At 29.5% G+C, this 24,133-nt stretch overlaps 2 protein-coding genes and 1 pseudogene across 2 annotated transcripts in view; all 3 read right to left on the bottom strand.

The window, feature by feature from the left end:
- LOC100305655 (WAT1-related protein At5g40210) overlaps positions 1–5,413 on the bottom strand; it is a 6,640-nt gene extending 1,227 nt beyond the window's left edge. The window contains exons 1-4 of the mRNA XM_003517687.5: positions 5,082–5,413; positions 4,928–4,993; positions 4,686–4,799; positions 2,914–3,139 (exon numbers count right to left, since the gene is read on the bottom strand). Of these exons, the coding sequence (XP_003517735.1) occupies positions 2,914–3,139; positions 4,686–4,799; positions 4,928–4,993; positions 5,082–5,251 (576 nt within the window). The 5' untranslated portion in view covers positions 5,252–5,413. The remainder of the gene's footprint in view (positions 1–2,913; positions 3,140–4,685; positions 4,800–4,927; positions 4,994–5,081) is intronic.
- Positions 5,414–6,662: 1,249 nt separating this feature from the next.
- Positions 6,663–7,192, bottom strand: LOC106799419 (serine/threonine-protein kinase BLUS1-like; annotated as a pseudogene).
- Positions 7,193–12,137: 4,945 nt separating this feature from the next.
- Positions 12,138–18,033, bottom strand: LOC100814600 (WAT1-related protein At5g40210). The gene is made up of 7 exons (XM_003517686.5): positions 17,368–18,033; positions 17,199–17,264; positions 16,859–16,972; positions 13,586–13,811; positions 12,892–13,050; positions 12,662–12,813; positions 12,138–12,549 (listed from the first exon to the last, which is right to left on the bottom strand). Exons 1-7 carry the CDS (start codon positions 17,538–17,540, stop codon positions 12,378–12,380), a joined length of 1,062 nt encoding a protein of 353 aa, XP_003517734.1. The 5' UTR covers positions 17,541–18,033; the 3' UTR covers positions 12,138–12,377.
- Positions 18,034–24,133: the final 6,100 nt, after the last annotated feature.

Below are 24,133 nucleotides of genomic sequence, written 5' to 3'. Positions count from 1 at the left end.
CCAATCCTGATTAGTAACAAATGAAATTTTTTTATTAAAAAACAAACATAAAATTTGTTATTTTATTAGGAATGAATTGAAAAAAAGTTGTTAGTAACCAAAAATAAAAGTATTATTTTATTAGGGATTCAATGAAGTAAAAAATTTAGTAGAAAATAAACACAAAAATTAAATACTTATTAGAAATCAATAACATATTTAATTCTTTCAAATATGGATGTTGTTGTTTGTGAATTTCTTTAAAATTACAAGAAAAAAGGTGGCGGGTAACTAAAGTTTGATTACAAAGGTTTGGATGGTTGGTTGCAACTAGACATAATAAAATACGTGTGTTAATGGTAGAGTTTCAAGTCAAAAGATAAGATTTATTTAATATAAAGGGGGAATTAAATTTTTATCACTAAGGTTTCAGGTGATTTAAATGTAAAGTGGAAGATTGCATTTTACTATATGAAACTTATTTGAATGGATGCATTGAAAGTTTTTTTGTTTCAACTTCCAAGAGAACTTACTTATTATAGTTGATAACAATCTTTACTATAAATAGAGAAAAGAATTAATGGAGAAGAAACACATGAAGAGACTGTGTGTGAGAAGAAAGATTATGAAACAAAGTCATTTTGTTGAGATAAAAGTGTCTTTGTGTGAGAGTGTTATCATTTTTTGTAACCATTGAGTGGGGTACTAGGGCTTGTAAAGTGATACATTATTTAGGGTGAGTTACAATCTTGTAATCATTTTTGTGATAAGAAAATATTTTTGAGACGGTTCCGTGAACATAGGCAAGAAGCGCCAAAGCACATTAAATTTTTGTATTTCTTATTATTTTTTACGGTGTAATCTTTGTTGTGTTTTCACGATCTTTTCTGAGTGTATGTAATTTTTTTTGTGGAAACATTGATTACCCATCAGTGGTATAAGAGCTATGGCCAAGAGCACACAAAGGTTTGAGATACCATTGTTTGATAGAAAAATAAATTTTAAGATTTGACAGAGTACTATTCAAGATTTTTTGGTGCAGCAAGGTCTTGATCAGACGTTAGAAGATGAAAGGTCAGCTTCTATAAATGAAACCAAGTGGACTAAGATCCAAAGGAGGTTTGTGAGCACGATTCGATTAGCCCTTGCTCTCGAGTAAAGCACAACTTGTTGAAGGAGACAACACCAAAGGCCTTGTGAGAGAAACTCGAGAATATCTATGCGTCAAAGTCGCTAACCAAATGTCTTTGTTTGAAGATGGAGTTGTATCAATTCAAAATGGAGATGGGAGGAGATCTCCGTGACCACGTCAATAAGTTCAATCAACTAGTAAGTCAATTGTTGAATGCAGATGGTAAACTCTCTGATGAGGAGCAAGTGTTGTTGTTGCTAGTCTCACTACCAAGGTCCTTCAAAGCTTTGATTAAAATGTTGCTTGTGGGAAGATCAACTTTGAATTTGGATGAGGTGATCGTCGCTCTTAGAGAAAATGAGACAATGATGAGAACTAAAAATGTTGATGATGAACACCATGCAATAGCTGTGGTGAAATCTGAGCGAGGAAGGAATCATTAAAGGAGACATGATGGGCCAAGAGGAAGATCAAAATCGCAATCGCCTCTGCAACGAGATATGAGTAACATATGAAGGAGGACTTGAAAAAATTATGAGATATGAACAAAGATGACGCCAACTCCCAAACTAATGTAGTAAAAAGTGTTGAAGATGAAGATGAAGTGTTTTTGGCAACAAACAATGAGGTTGCTAAAACAAAATGGGTGATGAATTATGCTGCCTCAAAGCACATTTGTAGAGATCGAGAGAGGCTTGATACTTTGAAAACTTATGGGGTGGAAAATGAAGATTGAAGGCATAAAGAGTGTGAGAATGAAGCTCCATGATGGTGCTATTCGAACTTTCTCAAATGTGAGATTTGTACTTTCTGTTGTTGTCAATATGATTTCTATGGGGGAGATGACATCACAAGGGCACAAGTATGTTGATTCAAAGTGAGGATGCAAGGTGTACAAGGGGAGACACTTGGTGTTGCAAGGAAAAAAAAATAAATGTAACATTTGCTATTTGGATGGACAAGCCTTAAAGAGGAACCATAATAGCAAAGTGAAGAAGAACGTTAAGTTTTCTAATATTGTAGAAGTGTTGGGAGATACTTCCGTCGGAGGGGGAGTTTGTTCACTTTCAAATTGATCAAATGATATATTCTCTTTTGGCTTGAAAGGGAGAATTGTAGAGTTTCAAGCCAAAATATAAGGTTCATTTAATACATAGTCAGAATTGAATTTTTATCACTAAAATTTATGCGGTTTAAATGTAAAATGGAAGATTACATTTTACTAGATGAAACTTATTTGAATGGATACATTGGAAGTTGTTTTTGTTTCAACTTCCTAGAGAACTTATTTATTATAGTTAGTGACAATCTTCACTATAAATAAAGAAAATAATTAGTGGAGAAGGAACACATAAAAAAAGTGTGTGAAAAGAAAGATTGCGAAAAAAGTCACTTCGTTGATAGAAAAATATCATTGTGAGTAATATCATTTTTTGTAACCATTGAGTGGAATACTCGAGTTTGTAGAGTGATACACTATTTATGATAGGTTACAATCTTATAATAATTTTTGTGATAGAAAAATACTTTTGACTCGGTTCCGTGAACGTAGACAAAAAGTGTCAAAACACATTAAATTATTATGTCTATTATTATTTTTCTTACCGTGTAATCTTTATTATTTTCACACAATCTATTATGTGTATGGATAAATTTATTTGTCGAAGCATTAATTACCCAGCACTAACTAATTAATATTAATTATATAATAAAACTCAACTCAGAATAAAGTTTTGCACATATTCTAACTACCCAAATATACAAACACATTCTTTGAATGTTTAGTAGTAAGATTTATTTACCTGGATAACAAGCGAGACTGAACCACAAAAGGTACCAATTGCAAGAAGAAAGCCTCCTAACAGCCATTTTGATGGTTGTGATGAGAGAATCACATCGTTTGACACCAAACCACTTGTCATAGGCAACCCCTTGTATAAGGTCACAGTTAATGCTCCAACAATTGAGACCACAGTCCCAATAGATTTTGCCCAACAACTTCGTAGTTTTAAATCCAGCTTTTCCATCCTAAGTATATATTAAAGAGTTCACTCTCCATTTTCAATTAATTCATATACACGCAGACATGGAGATTGGTCTAACATTCAAGAAGGTAAACAAATCTTCTACCAACTTAAACTATTATATATGTAAAAAAAATTTAATTAATTTTATCTTATTTAATGTTATTATTATTTTTAAAATATATTTTTTAATTAAGGTGTTAGTTTTGATAAAAAAAAATTTATTAATATCAAATTCTAATGAAGAATAAATTAATTTTTTAATTAAAATTAATATAATTAATTAACTTTTTTAATTAATATGAATCATTTTTTTTCTTTTTATATTTGAGACCAAATAAATTATTTTTTCTCATCAAGGTCTACTACCTTTCTTGGGATAGGTTCATCTTCTTTTTGGTGGAATAAAAAATTAGAAGAAAGGAAAATAGACTTAAAATAAGATTAAAAAAATATGCATTGTTTTGGATGAAGAGATATTAAAAAAGGAATTGAAAAAAAGGTTCTTTCTACATAATTGGATAAGTAAAAAAGAATGATAAAATTATGTAAACTATATTTTAAAATAGTAATAATAATTAAATTTAATGAAAGTGATAAATTTTTATTATTATATTTATAATGAAAATTATTTTAAGATTTGTATATGATACTATAAAGTAATATTTAACTTTAAAAAAAAAACAGAATTGCTTCAGGTTTTTCCCATTGGGTGTCACTGTCAACTCTGTCTTTTTGTCTTCTTCACTTCCCACTGAAACAAGCAGCCCTCCTTGATTTCTTTCCAGCAAAGCAAATAACAAAACATATGCTTATTCATACGCTAGTACACAACCTACTAAGTTCTAATGAAAATTTACTATTGGAGATTCCCTTTTATCTTAAAACAATATTTAATATTTTTTGTGGACTATAATTTTCAAATGAAGAATGTAAATATTTGAAACAAATTGACGGTTCGTTTATTTTATCAAATATGATTGTCTTGTGCCTCTCTACGGAGTGTGAGATGGATGCCAAAAAAATGACAAAGGTAATGAAGAAAAATAAAGAAATAAAAGGAAAAAAAAATAAGTATAAAAGAAATTTAAGAAATAGAATACTACTAGTAAAAAATAAAGTTGATGCTTTTCAAGAAAAGAAAATACTATTTTCTTAAAAAAAATTAAAAATAAAATACTAGATAATTCTCATAACATCTAATTAAGCTAAATTCAAGCTAGTCGAATTAAATGATAAATAAGACTCATTCAGTAAAAAAAAAAAAAAAAAACTTACATCAATTATCAGATCCCCATGCACTGTAAATGTAAAAAAAATTATATTGTCCATTAATAACAAAATCAGTCTAAGTATGTTTTTTAAAATAACCATTATAAAAATTAATAAATTTATCTATGTATAATTAATTAATAATATTATAAAATTATTTTCCAAGGTCAAGTGAATACCATAATTTCTCTACTTTAATATGCAAGTTGGATAGCCAGTTAGTTTTGCAAATACAACTATGAAAGGGATGAAGAAAATTAAACTAAAATTGCTGTAACCTGGAAACAATGGCAATAATGAAAGTATAAGCTGGAACAAGGTCCTCCATGGTTGAGCCAAGAGTGGGAGAGCTATATCCAAGTCCAATATAATAAAGCGTCTGAACAGAAACGCTAACACAAGAAGAAGAAGAAGAAGAAGAAGAAGAAGAAGAAGAAGAAAAAAAACACTTCATTTACGATTAAACATTACATACGGAAGAAAAAACAACAATTTTAATTTTTTGGGCATTTCCATATACCTGAGCAAGCTAATAAGAAAAATTCTGAAGATAATTGAATTAGTGATTGGTGTAGGAGCCCTGTTTCTGTGAAATGCATCGAAGAGACATGTTATGTTTGAAAACAGACATGTTCCTAAGAGTGGTTTGGAACTTTGGATCTGAGGCAACGAACCTGTGGCGGATTGTGGTTGCTAGTAGCAGAAAAACGAACGCGAGAAGGTTTGAATACGCAACGAAAACGAAATTGCTCATTCCTTTAGACATGTTTGCTTTTATGAGAGTGTTCAAACCCACGGTCAAGAAGAGGCACACAACCATTGCTGCAGTTACTGCGCCTTGCATTTCGTTCACCTCTCCTCTCTCTCTCTCCTTTTCTTTGTGACCAGTACAAATACTATTACAGGATCGGAGATAAAGGAAGAAACAAAAGAAACTAATTTTATATTAAAGTTCACCTCTCTCTCTCTCTCTGTGTAATGATGAACGGACATATTGATTTATTATAAACTATTACGAACTGAAATGATGCATCAGTATATGATTTAATTTAAAAAAAACTAAATTTTATATTTTAGTGTTGTGTTGTGGTTGAGACAACTAATATGCTTCAAAAAAAACATGCTTCTATGATATTGTTGTGTTGCATTTCTATAAAATAATATTTTTTTTCTTTTAAACTTTATCAAGTTTACAGATTGAGGGTGCTCCTAAAAGGGCTGATGAGGTTGTGTTTATTGATCTTGCTCACTTTCTTGAGCTTCAATGTCTGAAATCTTACATGAATCATAGATATTATGATTTTGTTGTTATTTCATTTGATATATTACATTAAATTTAAGCTTCCTTATATAAGTTACATACAAATTCAGAGATGTTGTATTAATTTGTTTTAAAATTTTCGTGCTTATACTCCAAAAATGTAAAATAACAGTTCAATCTGTGTATAACCATTCTGAATGATTGAAGTATTAATAGATGAGTAATATAATTAATCAATTGAAGACCAAAGCTAACATGATTGTCAAGGCCGTATTTCATATTCAATACTATGAAAATTTAATCTTGTTGTTTATATAGATTGTCATCAACAGCATATTGTTGAATATCTTTGTACTTGTTAAATTCTATGTTCAAAATTGTTCAAGTTTGATGGTTAAGGAGAATAATTTGTATTTACCAAAGACATTGGCACAAAGTAAACATATGACTAATATTTTTTATAAGGTCAAGGAGTAGAATGTTTTAATAGTAATTTAGTTCATTAATTGGAAGTCTAGAACTTATTTTGGATCATTTGACATAAATACTTTTTTAAATTAACACTAAGAAAGGAAAAAACAAAGAGTTATAATTAAATAACGTGGATAATGATGTTTTACTCCAACTTCTATTGTGTACATAGTATGCATGTTCAACTCACGTCATTTGATAACAAAGAGAAACATGACATGAATTTGTTTGCATGAAATTAAAATGAAAAAGAAGAAGTTATATTTCGTTACCAACTAATGAAGTTGAAATTGCATCTTCATGCTGGTCAGGTAGAGTAAACTCTATTGACATAGTACTTTTAATGTTTTATCTTTAGTATATATAATTTATTCATACTTTAGTCCGTATAGTAAGCATTAATATTCTTACTTTCTTTTAAAAAATAATCTTTATATTTTATATTTTATCTTTAGTAAAAAAGTTTATCCCCTTAAATTAAGTATAAATTTTATTATTGCTTTTAAAAAAATAATATGGAGCGCTAACGGTTGCCGGTGTCGAACATGCAAGCGGAGACGCCGAAGTCAATGAGCTTGACCTTGTCATTATCGTCGAGGAGAATATTCCCAGCCTTGACGTCGCGATGAATGTGGCCGGGTCGGTGGAGATACTCCAACCCCTTGAGAGTCTCCCTGAGGATAGATCCGATGGCGGCCTCTTCGAATCCCTCGAGATAAGCGGCCTTCACGAGGTGCAGGAAGGAGCCCTGCGCCATGAATGCCATCACCACCCATAGGCTCCGCTTCACCACGAAGGAGCAGTAGGCCCTCACCATGTTGGGGGTGCTCTATCAGGCTCATCATCTGTGCCTCCCTCTGTATGTCGTCCAGATTTCTATTGTAGCGATCCAGATCCATATATACACTTGATGGCGTCGTCCTCGTTGTAGGGGAGGTAGATTGCGAGGAAGTTGAAAATTGATTTTAGGAAACAAAGAGAAGAGGTTCTTAAGGCTTCGGACCCTTGGTCTTCTTTGGCTTCTTCAGTCACTGCATCGCTGGTTCTGCTCATTTTTCGAGGTCGAGGGGTTGTGCGTGTGAATGCCAAGGGGTGTGGACCGTGAGATAAGCGTGTGAATGCCCTTGACAACATGTGGACCGTGAGATTACGACGATTTTTTAGTAAAACTCGTCGTAATTTTTATGACCAACACATATTCTAAGGCGATTTTCAATAACTGTCTTAGAATGTGGCTTTTTTCAGTTCGATAATTACAAAAGTACCATTGATTTATTTTTTAAGACGATTTTATTGTAACCGGCATACAAAGTGTGTCGTAAAAAAGTGTTTTTTTAGTAGTAATTATACGGTTAGCAAAATCATATAATATAACTATTTAAGCTGTTTGCTTTCTTACCGGTCATTTCTCCTAACCTTTTTCTTCTTACTTTATTAGCTTCAGTTGTATAAGTCAAATAGGCGAGCTTTGAAGCTTTTATCACAAGAATGTGAAACCAAATACATGAATAATAGTTCTTGAAATCAGCAAATTCGTCATGAGTTTGAGGGAATGGCAAGTTGATGCAAAATTGTCCTTGAAATCACATTCTGTCAGGAAGGGGTATGTAGTGGGAGGGGTCTAAAAATATGAGAGTAAAATTAGTTTGAAATTATGTTTAATTATCTTACAAATCTAAAATTTGCATTCAAACTCTATTTTAGGGAAGCAATATTTGAGATACATTTGTAAACTTATTTGATAAAAAAATTTAAGTTTATAAATTTTAATCCAAATATACACTTAATAATCTTTTATTAGTGATGCCCCAATGGATAAAAAGTTACCACGTAAAGTGCCATGTTTGAAGTGTTTATCTCTTTTAAGTGGTCTTTAAACTGATAGTGTTTTTTAGTATATTAATTGATAATTTGTTTAAATTTATTTGTTAAAAAAATACTTATTTTAATAAAAATATAAAAAAAATATTTTCAATGTGTTTGCCCGAATTATTTCTATTTAAAAAAACATTTATTTTAAAATTACTTATTTTAAGATTAAACTAATTATGTCACATGGTCCAAAATGAAGATTTTTTTATCTTTTTCTTTCCTTCTTTTCCCTCCCTAGGCTTCTCTCTTCCTCCCTTTCACTAGCTGAATCATACACCAACATTGCGACTCACACGCTGCGTTTCTTCTTCGATCTCACCGTCACCTACAAAATTTATGAGCCAGGCACGGATTGTTGTAAAGACATGCCCAATGGGGAGGGTCCCATATTTGAAATTTAGCATCTTATTCTTTAAATCTTTTGGTTGAGTTCCAATCTGCTAATTTTCTCTCTAATTAAATTTCTCAGGTTGCTGGTCTCAAATTTAAAGCTTAAAAGGAGAGGAATTTGGGAGAAACAAGTGAAACATTATTCCAAATAGAAAAACAATCAACACAAGTTGAATAAAGGGATATATTGTCTTGTCGGTGTGCATAATTACGCAGAAATTTGCACACAATTCTGCATAATTGGCATAGTTCCATTGTGCAACTATGGAGTAAACCACCAATTATAGTTTGATGCATTTTGTAATAATCAATCAATAAAATTGATACATGATAGAAAAACTTCGCCTGTATCCATGAATAGCATGGTAGCAATTTTTTTCTTCTAAGAAGCAAAATGTTAATTTGTGCTTGAGGCTGTCGGTGTTGGTGCATTACTCTGCTCCTGTCACCTGAGCACACTTTTTTGACTTGATAATGCTTTGTTTGCACGTCCTTTTGATATTTGATTTTACAGTCATGTGATTAATGCTAAAGCAACTATACACCAGTTCTGAGCACACTGTTTGACTTGATAATGCTTTGTTTGCACGTCCTTTTGATATTTGATTTTACAGTCATGTGATTAATGCTAAAGCAACTATACACCAGTTTAGGCCATGATCTCAACACATGTTATTACCAAAAAAAAAATTATCCACACCTACAAAAAAATCATGAGAATATAATAAATATTATATCGTATAAAAAATAATAATAAATACAAAAATTTAACGTAATTTGACACTTTTTACTTACGTCCACGAAATCATCTTAACAAATATTTCACTATCACAAAAATGATTACAAGATTGCAACTCATTCCAAATAGTATATCACTATATAAATCTGAGTATCTAATTCAGTGGTTATAAAAAATGATAATATTTTCACATAAAAATACTTTTCTCTTAACAAAGTGACTTTGATTCACAATCTTTTTTCTCACATACTCTCTCTTCTTGTGTTGTTTCCCCACTAATTTTCTTATCTATTTATAGTGAAAATTGTCACCAACTATAATAAATGAGTTCTTTTAGAAGTTGAAACAAAAACAACTTTCAATGCATCCATTCAACTAAGGTTCATCTAGAAAAATGTAATCTTTCACTTTGCATTTAAACTACCTAAGCCTTAGTGATAAAAAAAATTCAATTCTCATTATGCATACACCTTATCTTTTGACTTGAAACTCTATCGTTCTCCCCCCTCAAGCCAAAAGAGAAATATCCTTCAATCAATTTGAAAGTGAACAAACCCCCCTTCCATCGAAAATATCTCCCAACACTTTTACAACATTAGGAAACATCACTTTGCTTTCATGGTTCTTCTTTAAGGCTTGTCCATCCAAATAAAAAATGTTACCTTTATTTTTTTGTCCTCGCAACACCAAGTGTTTCTCCTTATACACCTTGCACATCCCCATTTTGAACCAACATATTTGTACCCTCGTGATGTCTTCTCCCCCATCTTAAACCTTTGTGTGCTCTCAGCCATAACTTTGATACAATTGTTGAATAATCAATGCTCTCATAAAATTGCACACACCCACAAAGGATCGTGAGAACACAACAAAGATTACACCGAAGGAAAAATAATAACAAACACAATAATTTAATGTGGTTCGATACCTCTTACCTACGTCCACCGAATCGTCTCAAAAAATATTTCACTATCACAAAAATGATTACAAGATTGTAACTCACCCTAAATAGTATATCACTCTACAAATCCGAATATCTCATTCAATGGTTACAAGAAATGATAACACTCTCACACAAAGATACTTTTCTCTCAACAAAGGAACTTTGGTTCACAATCTCTCTTCTTGTACACTCTCTCTTCATATGTTATTTCTCCATTAATTATCTTCCCTATTTATAGTGAAAATTACCACCAACTATAATAAAAAAATCAAATTCTCAATACATTCATTCAACTATAATTCATTTAATAAAATGTAATATTTTACTTTACATTTAAATTACCTAAACCTTAATAATAATAAAAATTCAATTTCCAATATAGATATACCTTATCTTATAACTTAAAACTCTACTCATACCAATCCACAAAGTATTTCGTGTTTACAAATCAGTAGCGGATTGCAACTGGAACTCGTGGCAATTGGAACTATCTCATGTCACCATGAATCATGATCACTGAGTATATGAACTAAACTATTTAACTTTATTGATAGTAATCTCTACCTGTACAAATTTATCTTCACTAGAGTATGGTTGTGCACTCCATGGCTGTAACATCAAAATTTATATTTAGGCTTAGCATCTCTATGCGCAATGCACTTATAAACATGTTAATCAGTGTTACAAGTAAAAGAAATGTCAATTTATCAACGGTTACAATAATTGATCAACGGAACAGGAATAGAAAATATCAAACTAAATTCTTACATTTATACCATGAACAATATTTAACACACCATTAAGTAAACAAGACTCAATTGCTAATTCTGTCACCATCCATTGAAATTTGAGATGAGATATTATGTCTTGTAGCTTCCCTCAAACGTCAAGGAGGTCCATTTCTCAAATGCACACTGACCAAAGACACAAAGGCAAGTTTGGAGAACCCACCATCACCATGTGTTTGGATTGGTGTTGGATGACGTTAATATCAACGCTAAAAACTGTTGCTTCCGCGTCTTTTCATAGATTGGACGTGCAAATTTAGTTATACTTGCATTACCAAAGCTAATGCAAATATGCACTCAATGTCATTCCCAGCAACTGCCAAAAAATAAAAAAGCACGGGAATAAGAGTTAGCACAAGGGATCTTGTAGCCACCATTTTGAGTATACCCTGACTCTTAAATGCATTAGCAAGTTACTTGCACAATTTTATGTGCCAAAGAAAAAGAACAATTAGACATTAAGCCTTCTGGAAATAGTTTATCAACAAGATTATGTGCATGTTTGGAAATCAGGTGAAAAAGTATGTTTGAAACAAAAATATTCTTGCAAATGGATCAGGACCCTTAGTTCAATTTCAACTGCAAATATTGGATAGGTAAATCGTGAGATAAAAAAAAAATATGATTTCATGAAAATTTAGAAAAATAATACTATTGATATGAATATGATTCATTTGCTTTCTTATCAAATCCTCAACTTTTCTTCTTTAATTATTAGGATATTTAATGTTTGTTTACTTTAAGGCAAACTCTTTTATTAGCTTCAGTTTCGCAAGTCAAATACGGAGAAGAAGTGTAATAGTGTGTTAGGTTTTGGAAACTTACATGAAGAAATAAGCTAGTTTAGGTTTACTTTTTTTACTTTAAATGATTAAGAAAACATTATGAGACTTCTTTTTTCCCACGTGTACAAATGTTTTTGGACTTAGAGTCAGCTAACCATAAAATATGTTTTCTTTTTAATTTTTTTTATAACTTTTAGATAATAAAAGTAATTTTTATGATTTATTAAGAAAAAACCAATTGGATTAGGTTCTTCGAGTGGGTTTGCAAAGTAATACTTTATTGGTAAATTATTGGTAGAAAAAATAATAAAGATTTATGATTTCTATTTATGAAGTAGTAGTTACTTTTACAATTTATTTGTAAATGAGAATTAATTCAAAAAGTGTTCTAATTTGATAATAATTTAGAAAAAAAGTTATCCAATTCAAAAAGTGTTCTCATATAATAATAATTTAGAAAAAAGTTACCCACAAATGGCAAAAAAGTCATTAGAAGGAGTATGATATGTGTCAGATATTTTCTTCAGGAAATAGCAAGGGCAATGGAGAGGAAACATATTTGTTAATTAGTGACCTAGCTAACAACTTGCCACCTGCCAGCTACGATTCGTCAATACTAATGTCGTATCTAATACAGTGACAATGTTTACGATAAAAATTCACATAGTTGTCCCGTAATGTACCCATCATGGCATAAAGTATCCTCGAACTCTGCATGCTATCAAACAAAATAACTTGAATCTTTGCTTTTGTTCAGCAATAGAGGGGTTTCAGAAGAAGGCGATGAGATAATGCTACAAGTTCCATGCTTTTCGTAACCCATTGTTTCCTCTTGAGCCTGGCCCCATGTTACAGCATAAAACCCAATAGCTATTATAGCAGCTCCTATCAAACTGCACAACAAATCAAAACCCAACAACTTATTAATTATTAGGAAAAATCAACAATTTTTACTACTTTCCACTAATGTTATTTTCCTCACAATTGATTACCACATTTACGTACCTTCCAAGATATAAAGCATCTCCCAAAAATACAATCCCCATGGCAAGTGCTATGACAATCCCTAAAGGACTGAACATAGCAACATATACAGGCCCCTTCTTTCGACACGCCCATACATTCACCACATTTCGTGTAGACATCACAAAAATTGCCTACAAAAGCCATAAAATAACTATATATAATCATAAAATAAGGTCACAAGTTCCAATTGTACAAACTTATATACTTACTGAATAAAGTATGCACACCAACTCCATATCAAGTTTAAGTGTCCATGCCTTAGGATTTTCTTCTGCAATGAAAGCCACTATGAAAGATAGGATAACAGAGAGACTGGTACTAATGGTTATCAACATTAGCTCCTCAGGGTAGTCTTTGATAGTCCATGTCTGCATAATGCATAAAAAGACGACTATTTTTATGATGTGAGGAGAAAGTGCCACACTACAGAAAGAAAATATCATTTAATTATATATTAAGAGAAAAAAGGATTTAGTTAATTGATATAATCTTTTTCTAATAAAAATTAAATTATTATTTAATGTAAATATTATAAGTTTATGCTGACTGATATTGAGAATGGTAATTGTTTAAAATTGATTTTCATCAAAACGAGATAAATCACATTTTCTGTTGAATGATGATTTCTTCGTAGAAATTAAATAGTTGGGATAAACTAATAATAATATGATATAATAATACAATTATTATTTTCTACAGCAATGGATTTGTTTATTAATATGGTACATTATGCAATTAGTATAAACTCAGAATATTTATATCAATAATACAATTTCAACTCTATTAGATAAAATTTTATCCATAGAGAAATTTAATATTTAATAAGTATGGTAGATATATGATGTTTTCTTCTTTGCAATGTGAGCACAAATATACATTAAATGTTTAGTAAAATTTATTTACCTGAATAACAAGCGAGATTGAACAAAAAAAGCAACCAACTGCAAGGAGAAATCCTCCTAGTAGCCATTTGGATTGTTGAGATGAAAGAAAAACATTGTTTGGCATCACATCACTTGTCATAGGCAATCCCTTGTATAAGGTCATAATTAATGCTCCAGCAATTGAGATCACAGTCCCAATGGATTTTGCTTGGCAGCTTTGTAGTTTTAGATCCAACTTTTCCATCCTGAAAGCACATATCAATGCAAATGGTTCACACTACTTTTTAATTAGTTCATATAAGTGTACAAACTGGTGATTGGTCTAACATTTTAGAAGGTAAATAGATCTTTCACCAACTTTAATTATGCATCTTTTCCTCCATATCATTCCAATAGAGTTTGCGAATTTTCTTGAGAAATAAAAATTATTCCTCTCCTTTCTCTTTTAAAAAAATGAGTAAAAGAACTTTAAAAAAAGAAGTAAACTGATTTCTCTCTTCACTTTCTTAGCTCCCATCTCTCTTCTCTATCCTTGTCATCTTGTTTGAAGTCATTTTTCTTAAGTTAACATATAAAAAATATCAAGTAATATCATAAGTTATTATTTTAAATTTGTTTAATTAATTATTTGTTCCTAGACTTGTACACACTTTTTGTTTTAACGTACTCCTACACATAAAAATTGTTTTAGTCTATGTATGAGCAATTTTATTTTTTTATGTTTTAGTCCTTGTCATTAGTTCCGATGTAATACCGTTAAATTTTTGCTAACATTGCCATGATAAGTCGATTCATGTGCATTGTTGGCATGTTATGGTAATGGGTAATGAGTTAATTATTCATTTGTTCATTATATTTGCTCAAACTTTTAAATCTATATTTTAGTCTTTATACGAACAATGTTTTAATGTTTTATGTTTCAGTCTTTGCCATCAATTTCCAAGTAACTCTGTTAACTTTAAGTGCTTCAAAGTAATAGATCACACAGGGTAAGTGATCTTGTAAAGTTATTAGCACACAAGGTTTGCTTAACACAACCACAAAGTTGATTTTTCCATGCACCGCTACCTAAGGTGACCTTCGACGATGGAGTCCATATCCATTTTCGTTCTTTCTCTTCTCTTTGCCTTTTTTATTCCTTCTTCCTCAATACATATTTGCATTATTTCTCTTCATCTTCATTATATTAATCAAGGCATGCACTAATCTCTTAAATTTTAAGAAAATAATATTCGTGAAAATAGAGCATGCACAATTGCAATCTATGACTTTCTAAAGCTTTAAATCTAGTTGGAGCAATTAATTAATCAATCGTTAGTTAAAGTTTTTATGCCTTAAATCTAGTAGGAGCCTTAAAGGTACCAAATAAAACAATTTCATACAAGTTATATGTTGCTTAATTTAATGGGAAAAAAAACCCTTTAATATGTATTAACAATATTTTTTGAAAAAATGCATAAAGGACGGATATTATATGTTAAAACATGTTGGATTATAGGTTTATTGTATACGATATATTGCATACTATGTCAGGTTGCCAAGTTGATTCCTATGCTACATGTTTGCAAAATATGTCTTAAAATATGTGAATATATGATATGACTTTATATCCTCATACCTCTGTTATGGCAATTTCAATTCGTTAAGGCACGCAAGGTGTTCGACAAAATAAAGGTTACCAATTTGTACACTAGGAACAATATGCTCTCTAGTGGTTGGGTAGCTTGGAATTCAATTGTGGTTGGATATGCGCAAATTGGCAAATTTGTTGAGGCTTTACAATTTTATGGACAATTTAGGAGATTGCCTATGCGATATGAGTTTAGCTTGGTCAGTGTCTTGATCGTTTCTATAAAAAGAGAGGAAGAAGGCACGGGAAGAGAAAAAAGAGACAAGGAAACATAGGAAAAAAACAGAACAATCAGGGTGAGGCGTTTCACCATAAAAAAAAATTGCCTCATTGAGATGGATGGCAGAATCATCTTCTTTTCCAAATTTCTGCTAATTTAACGACCTCCAAAAAATTTATGGCAAGGTAAGAGCACCTAAAATTAACGAAATTACTTGACAATTAAAGGTTGGAACTTAAACATAAAAATGATACGTGTATGGACACTAAAACATAAAATTTTAAAATAAAAAGACTAAAATACAAAATTTAAGAAAGCATAAAGAGCAAATGAGTAATTAAGACTTCTGAAACCGTCACCTTAGCTGGTCATGAAAAAAAAGTGTTATGTTGCAATTGGTGATCGGGACTAAATTGTAAAAAAAAAAAATTGTTTGTACACGAGCTATAGAAGAGTTTTTATGTGTAAGAACTAAAACAATGTACACAAGTAGAAGGTTCAAATGATTTACTACACCTTTTAAATTTTAACTTAAGCAAAAGTAACTAATACAAATATTAAAAAAATAAAAATAGGCCAACTATAAACCTAATCTAATTAAATGATAAGTAAGACTTGAATTATATTTTTCAAAATTAGTTAAAAAGTTAATTAAAAGTTAAAAAATTTAGTGGAGTGTTAGAAGCTGAAAATCAACTTATTAAATAATAAATGTTCGATTAAATTAACTGTTGAAGTATCTAAAAAGTGTAAAATAATAAAAAAATAATAAATGTTTGGTTAAATTAAAAAGAATAATAAAAAAATCAAATAAATATATTTAGGATAAAAATAAAAAATTTATAAAAAGATAGAAATTAATATTTTAAAAAATATTATTTTAATTAAAAAATTTAAAAATTACTTATTGACTAAACCGTCAAATAATCTTTTCCGCCAATAAAAAAATATTAAAAAAAAAACTAACTAAAATTATCTTGAGCAACATAGTCTTATTATATATATATATATATATATATATAAAATTGAACTAACCATAAACCACTTAATAAAGAAGTAATGATTTATTCATTAAGATATATTTAAGATTAAGATTAAGCTGGTAGCATCTCTCAACAAATGTATTTTTTACTGATGAATCATAAATTAAACCTTTAGCCATATATTTAAGAGATAAAGTTGACAAATATTTTTTCTCTCTCATGAATCATAGATTAAACCTCTAGAGTGAACTGGGAATTATATCACATCGTGTTAGTGTGAATCACGCGTGAATGAAAGATTAATAACACCGTTAAAAAGTATATTCTCTTGAGATTTCTATTTTATTAATAAAACTTAAAATATCAAGTTAAAGATAAAATTAATCTTTCTTTTTTATATGTATAAAAAAGATACTAACGCAACGATGAAGGGCATCCAGAAAGTTAAAAATATGTCACCTGGAAATAATGGCAATTATGAAAGTATAAGCTGGAATAAGATCCTCCATGGTTGACGTCAGAGTGGGAGAGCTATACCCAAGTCCAGTATAAATGAGCGTCTGTATGGAAACGCTAACACAAGAAGACCAATTACATTATTAACGATGAAATCTTTTTTTTTTTTTTTCTTTCAAACGTTACTATGTTATAGAAAGTTGGTTTTTATCAGTAGAGAGAATCAAATTTATAACTTTTCTTCTTTTACTTTCTTTCTTAATCATATCTCTAATAACTTTCAAACATTAAACACTAAACAAAAAAAAAAGTCATTTAATTTTGCCTTTAACAGTTAGCATACCTGAGCAAGCCAAGAACAAAAATCCTGAAGAGTATGGAATTATTGATCGGTGTGGGAGCTCTGTTTCTGTGAAATCAAAGAGACAAAAATGTTATTGTATCTGTTTGAAAACAGACAGACATGTTCCCAAGAGTGGTTTGGTTTTGATTTGAAGCAACAAGTTACAAACCTGTGACGAATTGTGGTTGCTTGAAGCAGAAAACAGAATGCGAAAAGGTTTGAATACGCAACAAAAACAAAAATGCTCATCCCTTTGGACAATGATGCTTTGATCATAGTGTTCAAACCCACACTCAAGACCTGAACCACAACCATTACAAAGGTTACCCCTGCGCCCTGCATTTCGTTCACTACTACTCTGTCTGTCTTTCTCTCTTCAATTCGAAGATTGTTGTGTTTTTTTTTTTCTTTTGGTGAATACAATGGGTGTTAATTGTTGGTGGTTTGCGTGCGGTACTACTTCAACTCAATGCCTACAGGGTGACGTTAATAGATTATGAACGTCTGAGTCTGACTGTAGACCAAGTTGCTTTGAGAGAAACTTATTCATATAGGGAAAATTTTCTATAATTTCTTTACGGGTGTGATGTGAATGTGATTATGTGAATATTATGCACCTGTCCAACGATTTGCTTTGAGAACTTGTTTTAGTTTTTTTTTTTTTTTTTTATACAAGAACTTGTTTTAGTTTACATGGCAAATTTTCACTTATTTTAATGGTTGGGCATTTTTTTCTATAAATATAAAAAAGATAATTTCAAATTGAGTTTTATTTTTTTAAGATTAGAGATCAATGATATCCCTCAATCCAATAAATTAGAGACTAATTCTGTATTAAGATTGACTTAATGATTGAAACAAGAAATAAAAAGAGAGTGATATGTTCAAACCCCCCATTAAAAAAAATCTCCCTCACAATAAATTTTACACATAAATAAAGATAAATTATTCTGGGACACCATTTGAGGTATGCGGGCTTATTAACCTTTGGATTGTTTCAATTCAGTTTAATAATTATATATTAGCTAAATAGTTATTTTTGTCTTTAAATATGTAAATTGTTAATAAATCTTGTCTCATTAAAATTTAGAATTTAGTTTCTGAAAATATAAAAAGTACAATAAGTTTATTCAACTGTTAATTTTTTACCATTATCATTCACAAAATAGCATATGTGACACAAATGAACAAATTTATCACAAAATTGATTAGTCATCTAATCATGTTAAATAGATTGAACAAAAATATCAGTAAGTTATTATTATTGGACCTAAATGTCTGATGTCGGTAATTTTTTGTTGAACAAAAATCTCAATAATGTTTGTTGGACGAAGATGTCATTGATTTTTATTTTTGATTGAAATGTCAATAAATTTATATTGGAGAAAAATGTCAGTAAGTTGTCATTATTGAATCAAAATATTACTAATTTTTTATTGTATCAAAATGTTAGTAGTTTTTTTATTAGATGTAGATGTCAATTATTTCTTGTTGAACCTAAATATCAATACATTTCTATTAGATTAATTTATTAGATCCCAAATGTTTATTAGTAAAACAAATATACTAATATAATTATATAAAACATTCAAAAAAATTAACACAAAAATAAAATATGATATAATATTAAATTTTAAATAAGAGACTTCTTCTAATAAAATTTCAATCAATGTCATTGAGCAATTTTCTTTGGATATTTTATATTATTGTAAATTTTGAAACAAATTAAATAATATATACACAAATATTAAAACTAAATATCTACTAAAGAACCACTCTTTTATTGTATAACAAACTAAAGATGAAATAATTTTATAAAGTAATTGTATATTAAATTCATTTTTAAGTTTTATAAGATTTTAACTATAATTTATAGTTTACCTGAAATAAATAAGTATGTTTACATTTTAAATAATAATAAACGTAAATTTGTTAAAACTATTTGTTTTTTTTCTTTTTTTTTAGGTGATTTTTTATTTACAATCCTGTCTTTTAATCCTATTTAAAATATAGTCACTTTTCATTTATTTTTAAGTTTATTTATTTTATATCATATTAGTTTCAGAAAGTCATACCTTTTGAGTTATCAATAAAAAGGAATAAATAGTTATTTTTGTTCTTGAATTTAAAATTTGGGAGAAATTTATCCTAAAATTATATTTTATTCTTAAATGAAACAAAATTTAGGGTTTAATAAATTAGTCTAATAGAAACATACTAATATTTATGTCTAGTAAAAATGACTGACATTTACGTCTATTAAAAAATTATTAATATTTTGATACAATGAAAAATTTCTAACATTTTGATTCAATAATGATAACTTACTGACATCTTTGTCTAATGGAAATATATTGAGATCTTGGTCCCAAAAATTACTAATATCTTCATAAAAAAATTATTTTTATTTTCATCCAATAAAAAATTACTAACATTTAGATCCTATAATAATAACTTATTAACATTTTCGTCCAATTTATTTAACATGATCATGTTGAAAATCAATTTTGTGATAAATTCGTATATTTGTGTCACATATATCATTTTATTAATGATAACGAACAACTTTGAGAACTTTTTTTAATTTATACCCAAGGCACTTGCTTATTTTAAATTGCCAAATTTCCATAATTATTTTAAGGTTTAAACGTATTTTTGGTTTTTGTAAATATACAAAAAAATGATTTTAATTTTTAAAATATTGTTTCTTTTTAATCTTTCGTTTTTCAAAATGTGTCAAGAGGGTCATCCTTAATTTTTTATTTATTTACTTTTGTGTTTCTTATTTATAAAAATTGAAACTACATATCACACATTTTTAAGGACTAAAGTTAATGTTTACATATTTAAAAGATAAAAATATATTAATTATTTTTTATAATAAAAATATATTTAAAAATATTTATTTAACAATTATTTTTGACTTAAATATTAAGATTTGATATTTTTTTATTTATGACTTGCAGATATGAAAATAAGGAATTAAAAGAAAAAAAAAATCAGAAAATATCAAAAATAGAATCAAGCCCAAGTCCACTCGTAGAAAGATAGTGAAGCCTAAGTTAATTCAAACAACTATAAAAAGAAAGTTAAGACAAAAATAAAAGACACACCGAGTTTTAGAACGCTCTAATACACATCTAAAGTCTCAGAACTCTCCCTTAAATAATTATTTTTTTCTCTTTCATCATTTTCTATTCCCTTTATACACCCATTCTCCTCCATCATTTTTTATACCCTTTTTCTAGTATAAGACCCCTTATGGTTATGAGAGATTAAATCCTTAGTTAGGGTCTGACAGACCTAAAAAGTCAAAATGTGTTTTATTTCCTATTGTCCTTTCTTACTTTTAATTTCATGCATTATTCATTTTGCATCATTTTTGGGGAGTTAGGTGCTCAACAGAGGGTAATCCTTAATTGAAAAACAAGGAAGGTTTTGCATACATCTGTTTTAGGAATTTATCGCTCGATCGAGGATAATTTCTAATCGAACTAAAAGGAAGGGGTATCTTAGTAAAATTATTGTTAGACATAGAGTGATTGCATTATGACCATGCATCAAAGCAAACATCTAGAATTAGAACTTCATGCATTTTATCTATTGACTCTTTGTAATGACATTTGAGAGATAGATAAGTAAAATAGACTTGTCATCGTGAGACATCAGAGACAAGTATTCTAATAGATGTGATCAGGATAAATTCACTTGATTGATAGAGAAAAATCACTAATAATACATCTTAGACAAGTAAGGCATGATAGGTCATAACATTTCCATCTCATTGAATTCCATACTTTTTTTTTGTTTTCTATTAATAGTTATTATTTTATACCATGTTCCTTTTAAATTTATCTTTTATATCTCATCTTATCTCTTTCTCTTATAAATTGGAAATTGTCCAAACAAAATAAAGACTACTTGAAAATTGACACTCATACTTATGAGTCTTTATTACTTGACATTTGATACACTTGTCAATAAATTAATGTGAATTGTCAATAAATTAATGGTATCACATTCCTTAAATGCGCTGAATTTATTTATTCATATGTTTTATTTATTTGTCATCCATTCAATCAATCAATCTATATATATATATATATATATATAAGGGGGTCTAACTAACATATCTGAGTAGTAGTACATGCATACTACAAATCTTTTAATACTTATTTTTTATTTTTTGGGTATTATCAAAAAGTAAATTAGATGATTAATGACCTAATTAGTTTATGACTTTTATGATTTGCATAATTATTATAAGTTTAGAAACGAATTTCACATTATACTATTTATTTATATTAACTAAGACCTCCTTTATTTAAATATCTACGACTTTAGAGAGTAAATCTTTACTTTTCCTATTTTCTCTGCTTATTATTATACAACGATCTCTACACACAAATTATAAAAATAACATTGATTTTTTAAGGTTTTATAATTTAATCCTTATTAGTTAATTTAAAAATGAATACATAAAAGTAATAATTTCTTATAAAATCATATTTTAAATTATTTCTGAATAATTAATAGTAAAGTCTTTAATTATATTAACAAGAAAATTAAACTTATAATAATATTTTATATATATCCGATCTAACTAATTTATTGAATGAATCATTCATAGAATTAGTGAATAGTGATCAATGACCTAACCTGATATTTCAAAGTAAGTTATATATCAAAGTTCCAAATTTAATATTTTTTTTTCATAAGAATTGAATATATGTTTCAAGTTTAATAACGTTGATTGATGTTTTAACATATTCTTAAATTTTAGGCCGGTTAGTTTTGTCTTGCTTGTGTTCCAATTTTCACTTTTTATTTGTTTTATGTTTGAAAAATTATCTTTTATATTTTATATTTTTCGATCTTGAATACCAATTATCATGGACCCAACTGGTTCAATTACTTTCATTACTACTTTTGGGGCTTTTTAGGGAACCACTATTCTCAAATAGTCCTACTTATATGGTAAAAATATTAAATGAAGTTTCTTTTACAAATTATTTATTTAAATGGGTTTATTTTGAAATTATTTACCCCATGGGTCTATTTTTTTACTACAATGCTCTTCCTCGAGGGACGCGTTTCCCATAAAGGTGACACGTAACATGACTTAGGACGCGTCCTGCATACAAGCGCGTTGGGTCGCGCTGGGGACCCAGGCGCGTCCTACTGGCCCGTGGTCCTCCCTCCAAGCCACTCCTTCCCCCCAAGCCACAACCAGTGATTTTTGTTTCGTTTGAAGTTTATTAGCTTTCGTAGACTGGATAAGTTCAACAATCTGTATTTAGAAGAAAAAAAAATTAAAATCTAAATCAAGTCATTGTCTCCCGAATCAAGTCAATGTCTCTTAATTGTCTTATAAGTTATTTAACATGTTTAATTTAAATTAATAAGAAAATTGTATTATATATGTAACAATTTGTTGATGATCACTACTAAACTTTATCTGATTTTGTTTAATATGCAAATTGTATTATATATGCAAATTACACGGACCAGTTGGACGCGCTTGGATCCCCAGCGCAACCCAACGCGCCTGTACGCAGGGCGCGTCCTAAGTCATGTCACGTGTCACCTTTACAGGGAACGCGTCTCTCGAGGAGGCGCATTGTAGTAAAAAAATAGACCCACGAGGTAAATAATTTCAAAATAAACCCATTTAGATAAATAATTTGTAAAAGGAACCCCATTTAGTATTTTTGCCCTACTTATATAGGTTTTCAATCAATCATTACAATACTTTCTCTTTTCCAAATGATTTTTCTAATGTGTAATTGTTTGGTGCTTTTTTTATATACAATATTTGTTTGATGCTAACACCATATATAGCTGAGAATAAGAAAATAAAATACTCTAGTAAGCAGTTACAAAAAATATAAATGTAGTTTTTTTATAATAAAAAAGATACGTAAAAATTATTTTCCCAACAGAAAGAGAACAAAATGCTTTAAAATGCAAGCATGAAATTCATGGAATACTACAAGAAAAATGACCTATACCTACGGACAAAAATTGTCACTATAAGTAAAAAATCCGTAGGTAAATGTATGATAGACTTTCTCCTACGGACGTTTCTTCCGTCAACTTTGAGGGGCGTATAATGACGACTAATTGTTTGTCACTATAGGTTTTACCTACTATGTATAGTGTGTAGGTAAAAGTCATTAACTTCTACTTACATCTCCTAACTGTAGGTAAAAGTTTTTAATATGTACTTATCATCTTCAACTGTAGGTAAATATGTTTAACATGAACACCTCTAATAAGAAGACAATTCTAGAGTGTCAATTTGAGAGCCTAACTAGAAAGGCTATGACCTGTTTGGTAACTAGGGATGCACCTTGGCATTGCGATCCGTCTTCCTCAACCTTGCCTTACTATAACATGAGTGTCCAAGTACTATTTTTTCTTAAATTATTACTAGCTGGAAGGTTACCAATCATCTTATACAAACACACTTTGCATAGAATCAATGTTAGAGAATCTTAATCCAAAAGCATATCTTTAATTACATTAGAGAGCGCAACTGTACAAGAGAAACAGAGAAAATCCTAGCTAATGAATACCATAACCCACTCTTTTCATAGTTATCATTAAAGGTATTAACATTGCCCTACATGCAAGCTTTATCGTCACAAGCACATAAACACATTACTCCATTAATGCTTCACACACGGTACTCTATTTAAAAAACAGTGAATCCCTGGTTGGCATGCAGTATTATATGTATAATTATCAAGAATAAAATTAGGTAAAATCAAGTTAAGCTTTATTCAGCTTGAATCTAACAAGAATCTAAAATATTAATCTCACTTTTGCAGTAGTGAAAGAATAGAAGTAAGTACCATCAGAATTCGAATCTGGCTCTAGAGCTAGCTTAAGATCTTGTGACTTGAGGGATGTTACAAAATAATCAGTAAAGT

This window comes from Glycine max, chromosome 1 (genome assembly GCF_000004515.6).
Source record: "Glycine max cultivar Williams 82 chromosome 1, Glycine_max_v4.0, whole genome shotgun sequence".
In the NCBI taxonomy this organism is placed as follows: Eukaryota; Viridiplantae; Streptophyta; class Magnoliopsida; order Fabales; family Fabaceae; genus Glycine; species Glycine max.
The sequence above is the reverse complement of the archived record's forward strand: the minus strand, read 5'-3'. Positions and strand labels throughout refer to the sequence as shown.

Excerpts from the sequence above, each read along its gene's own strand:
- LOC100814600 (XM_003517686.5), bottom strand. The coding sequence starts at position 17,540 with ATGCAGGGCGCAGGGGTAACCTTTGTAATGGTTGTGGTTCAGGTCTTG. Across the intron at positions 17,265-17,367 it reads GCAACCACAATTCGTCACAG|AAACAGAGCTCCCACACCGA; the intron begins GTTTGTAACTTG and ends TTGATTTCACAG. Across the intron at positions 13,051-13,585 it reads CAATCTCGCTTGTTATTCAG|ACATGGACTATCAAAGACTA; the intron begins GTAAATAAATTT and ends TGCATTATGCAG.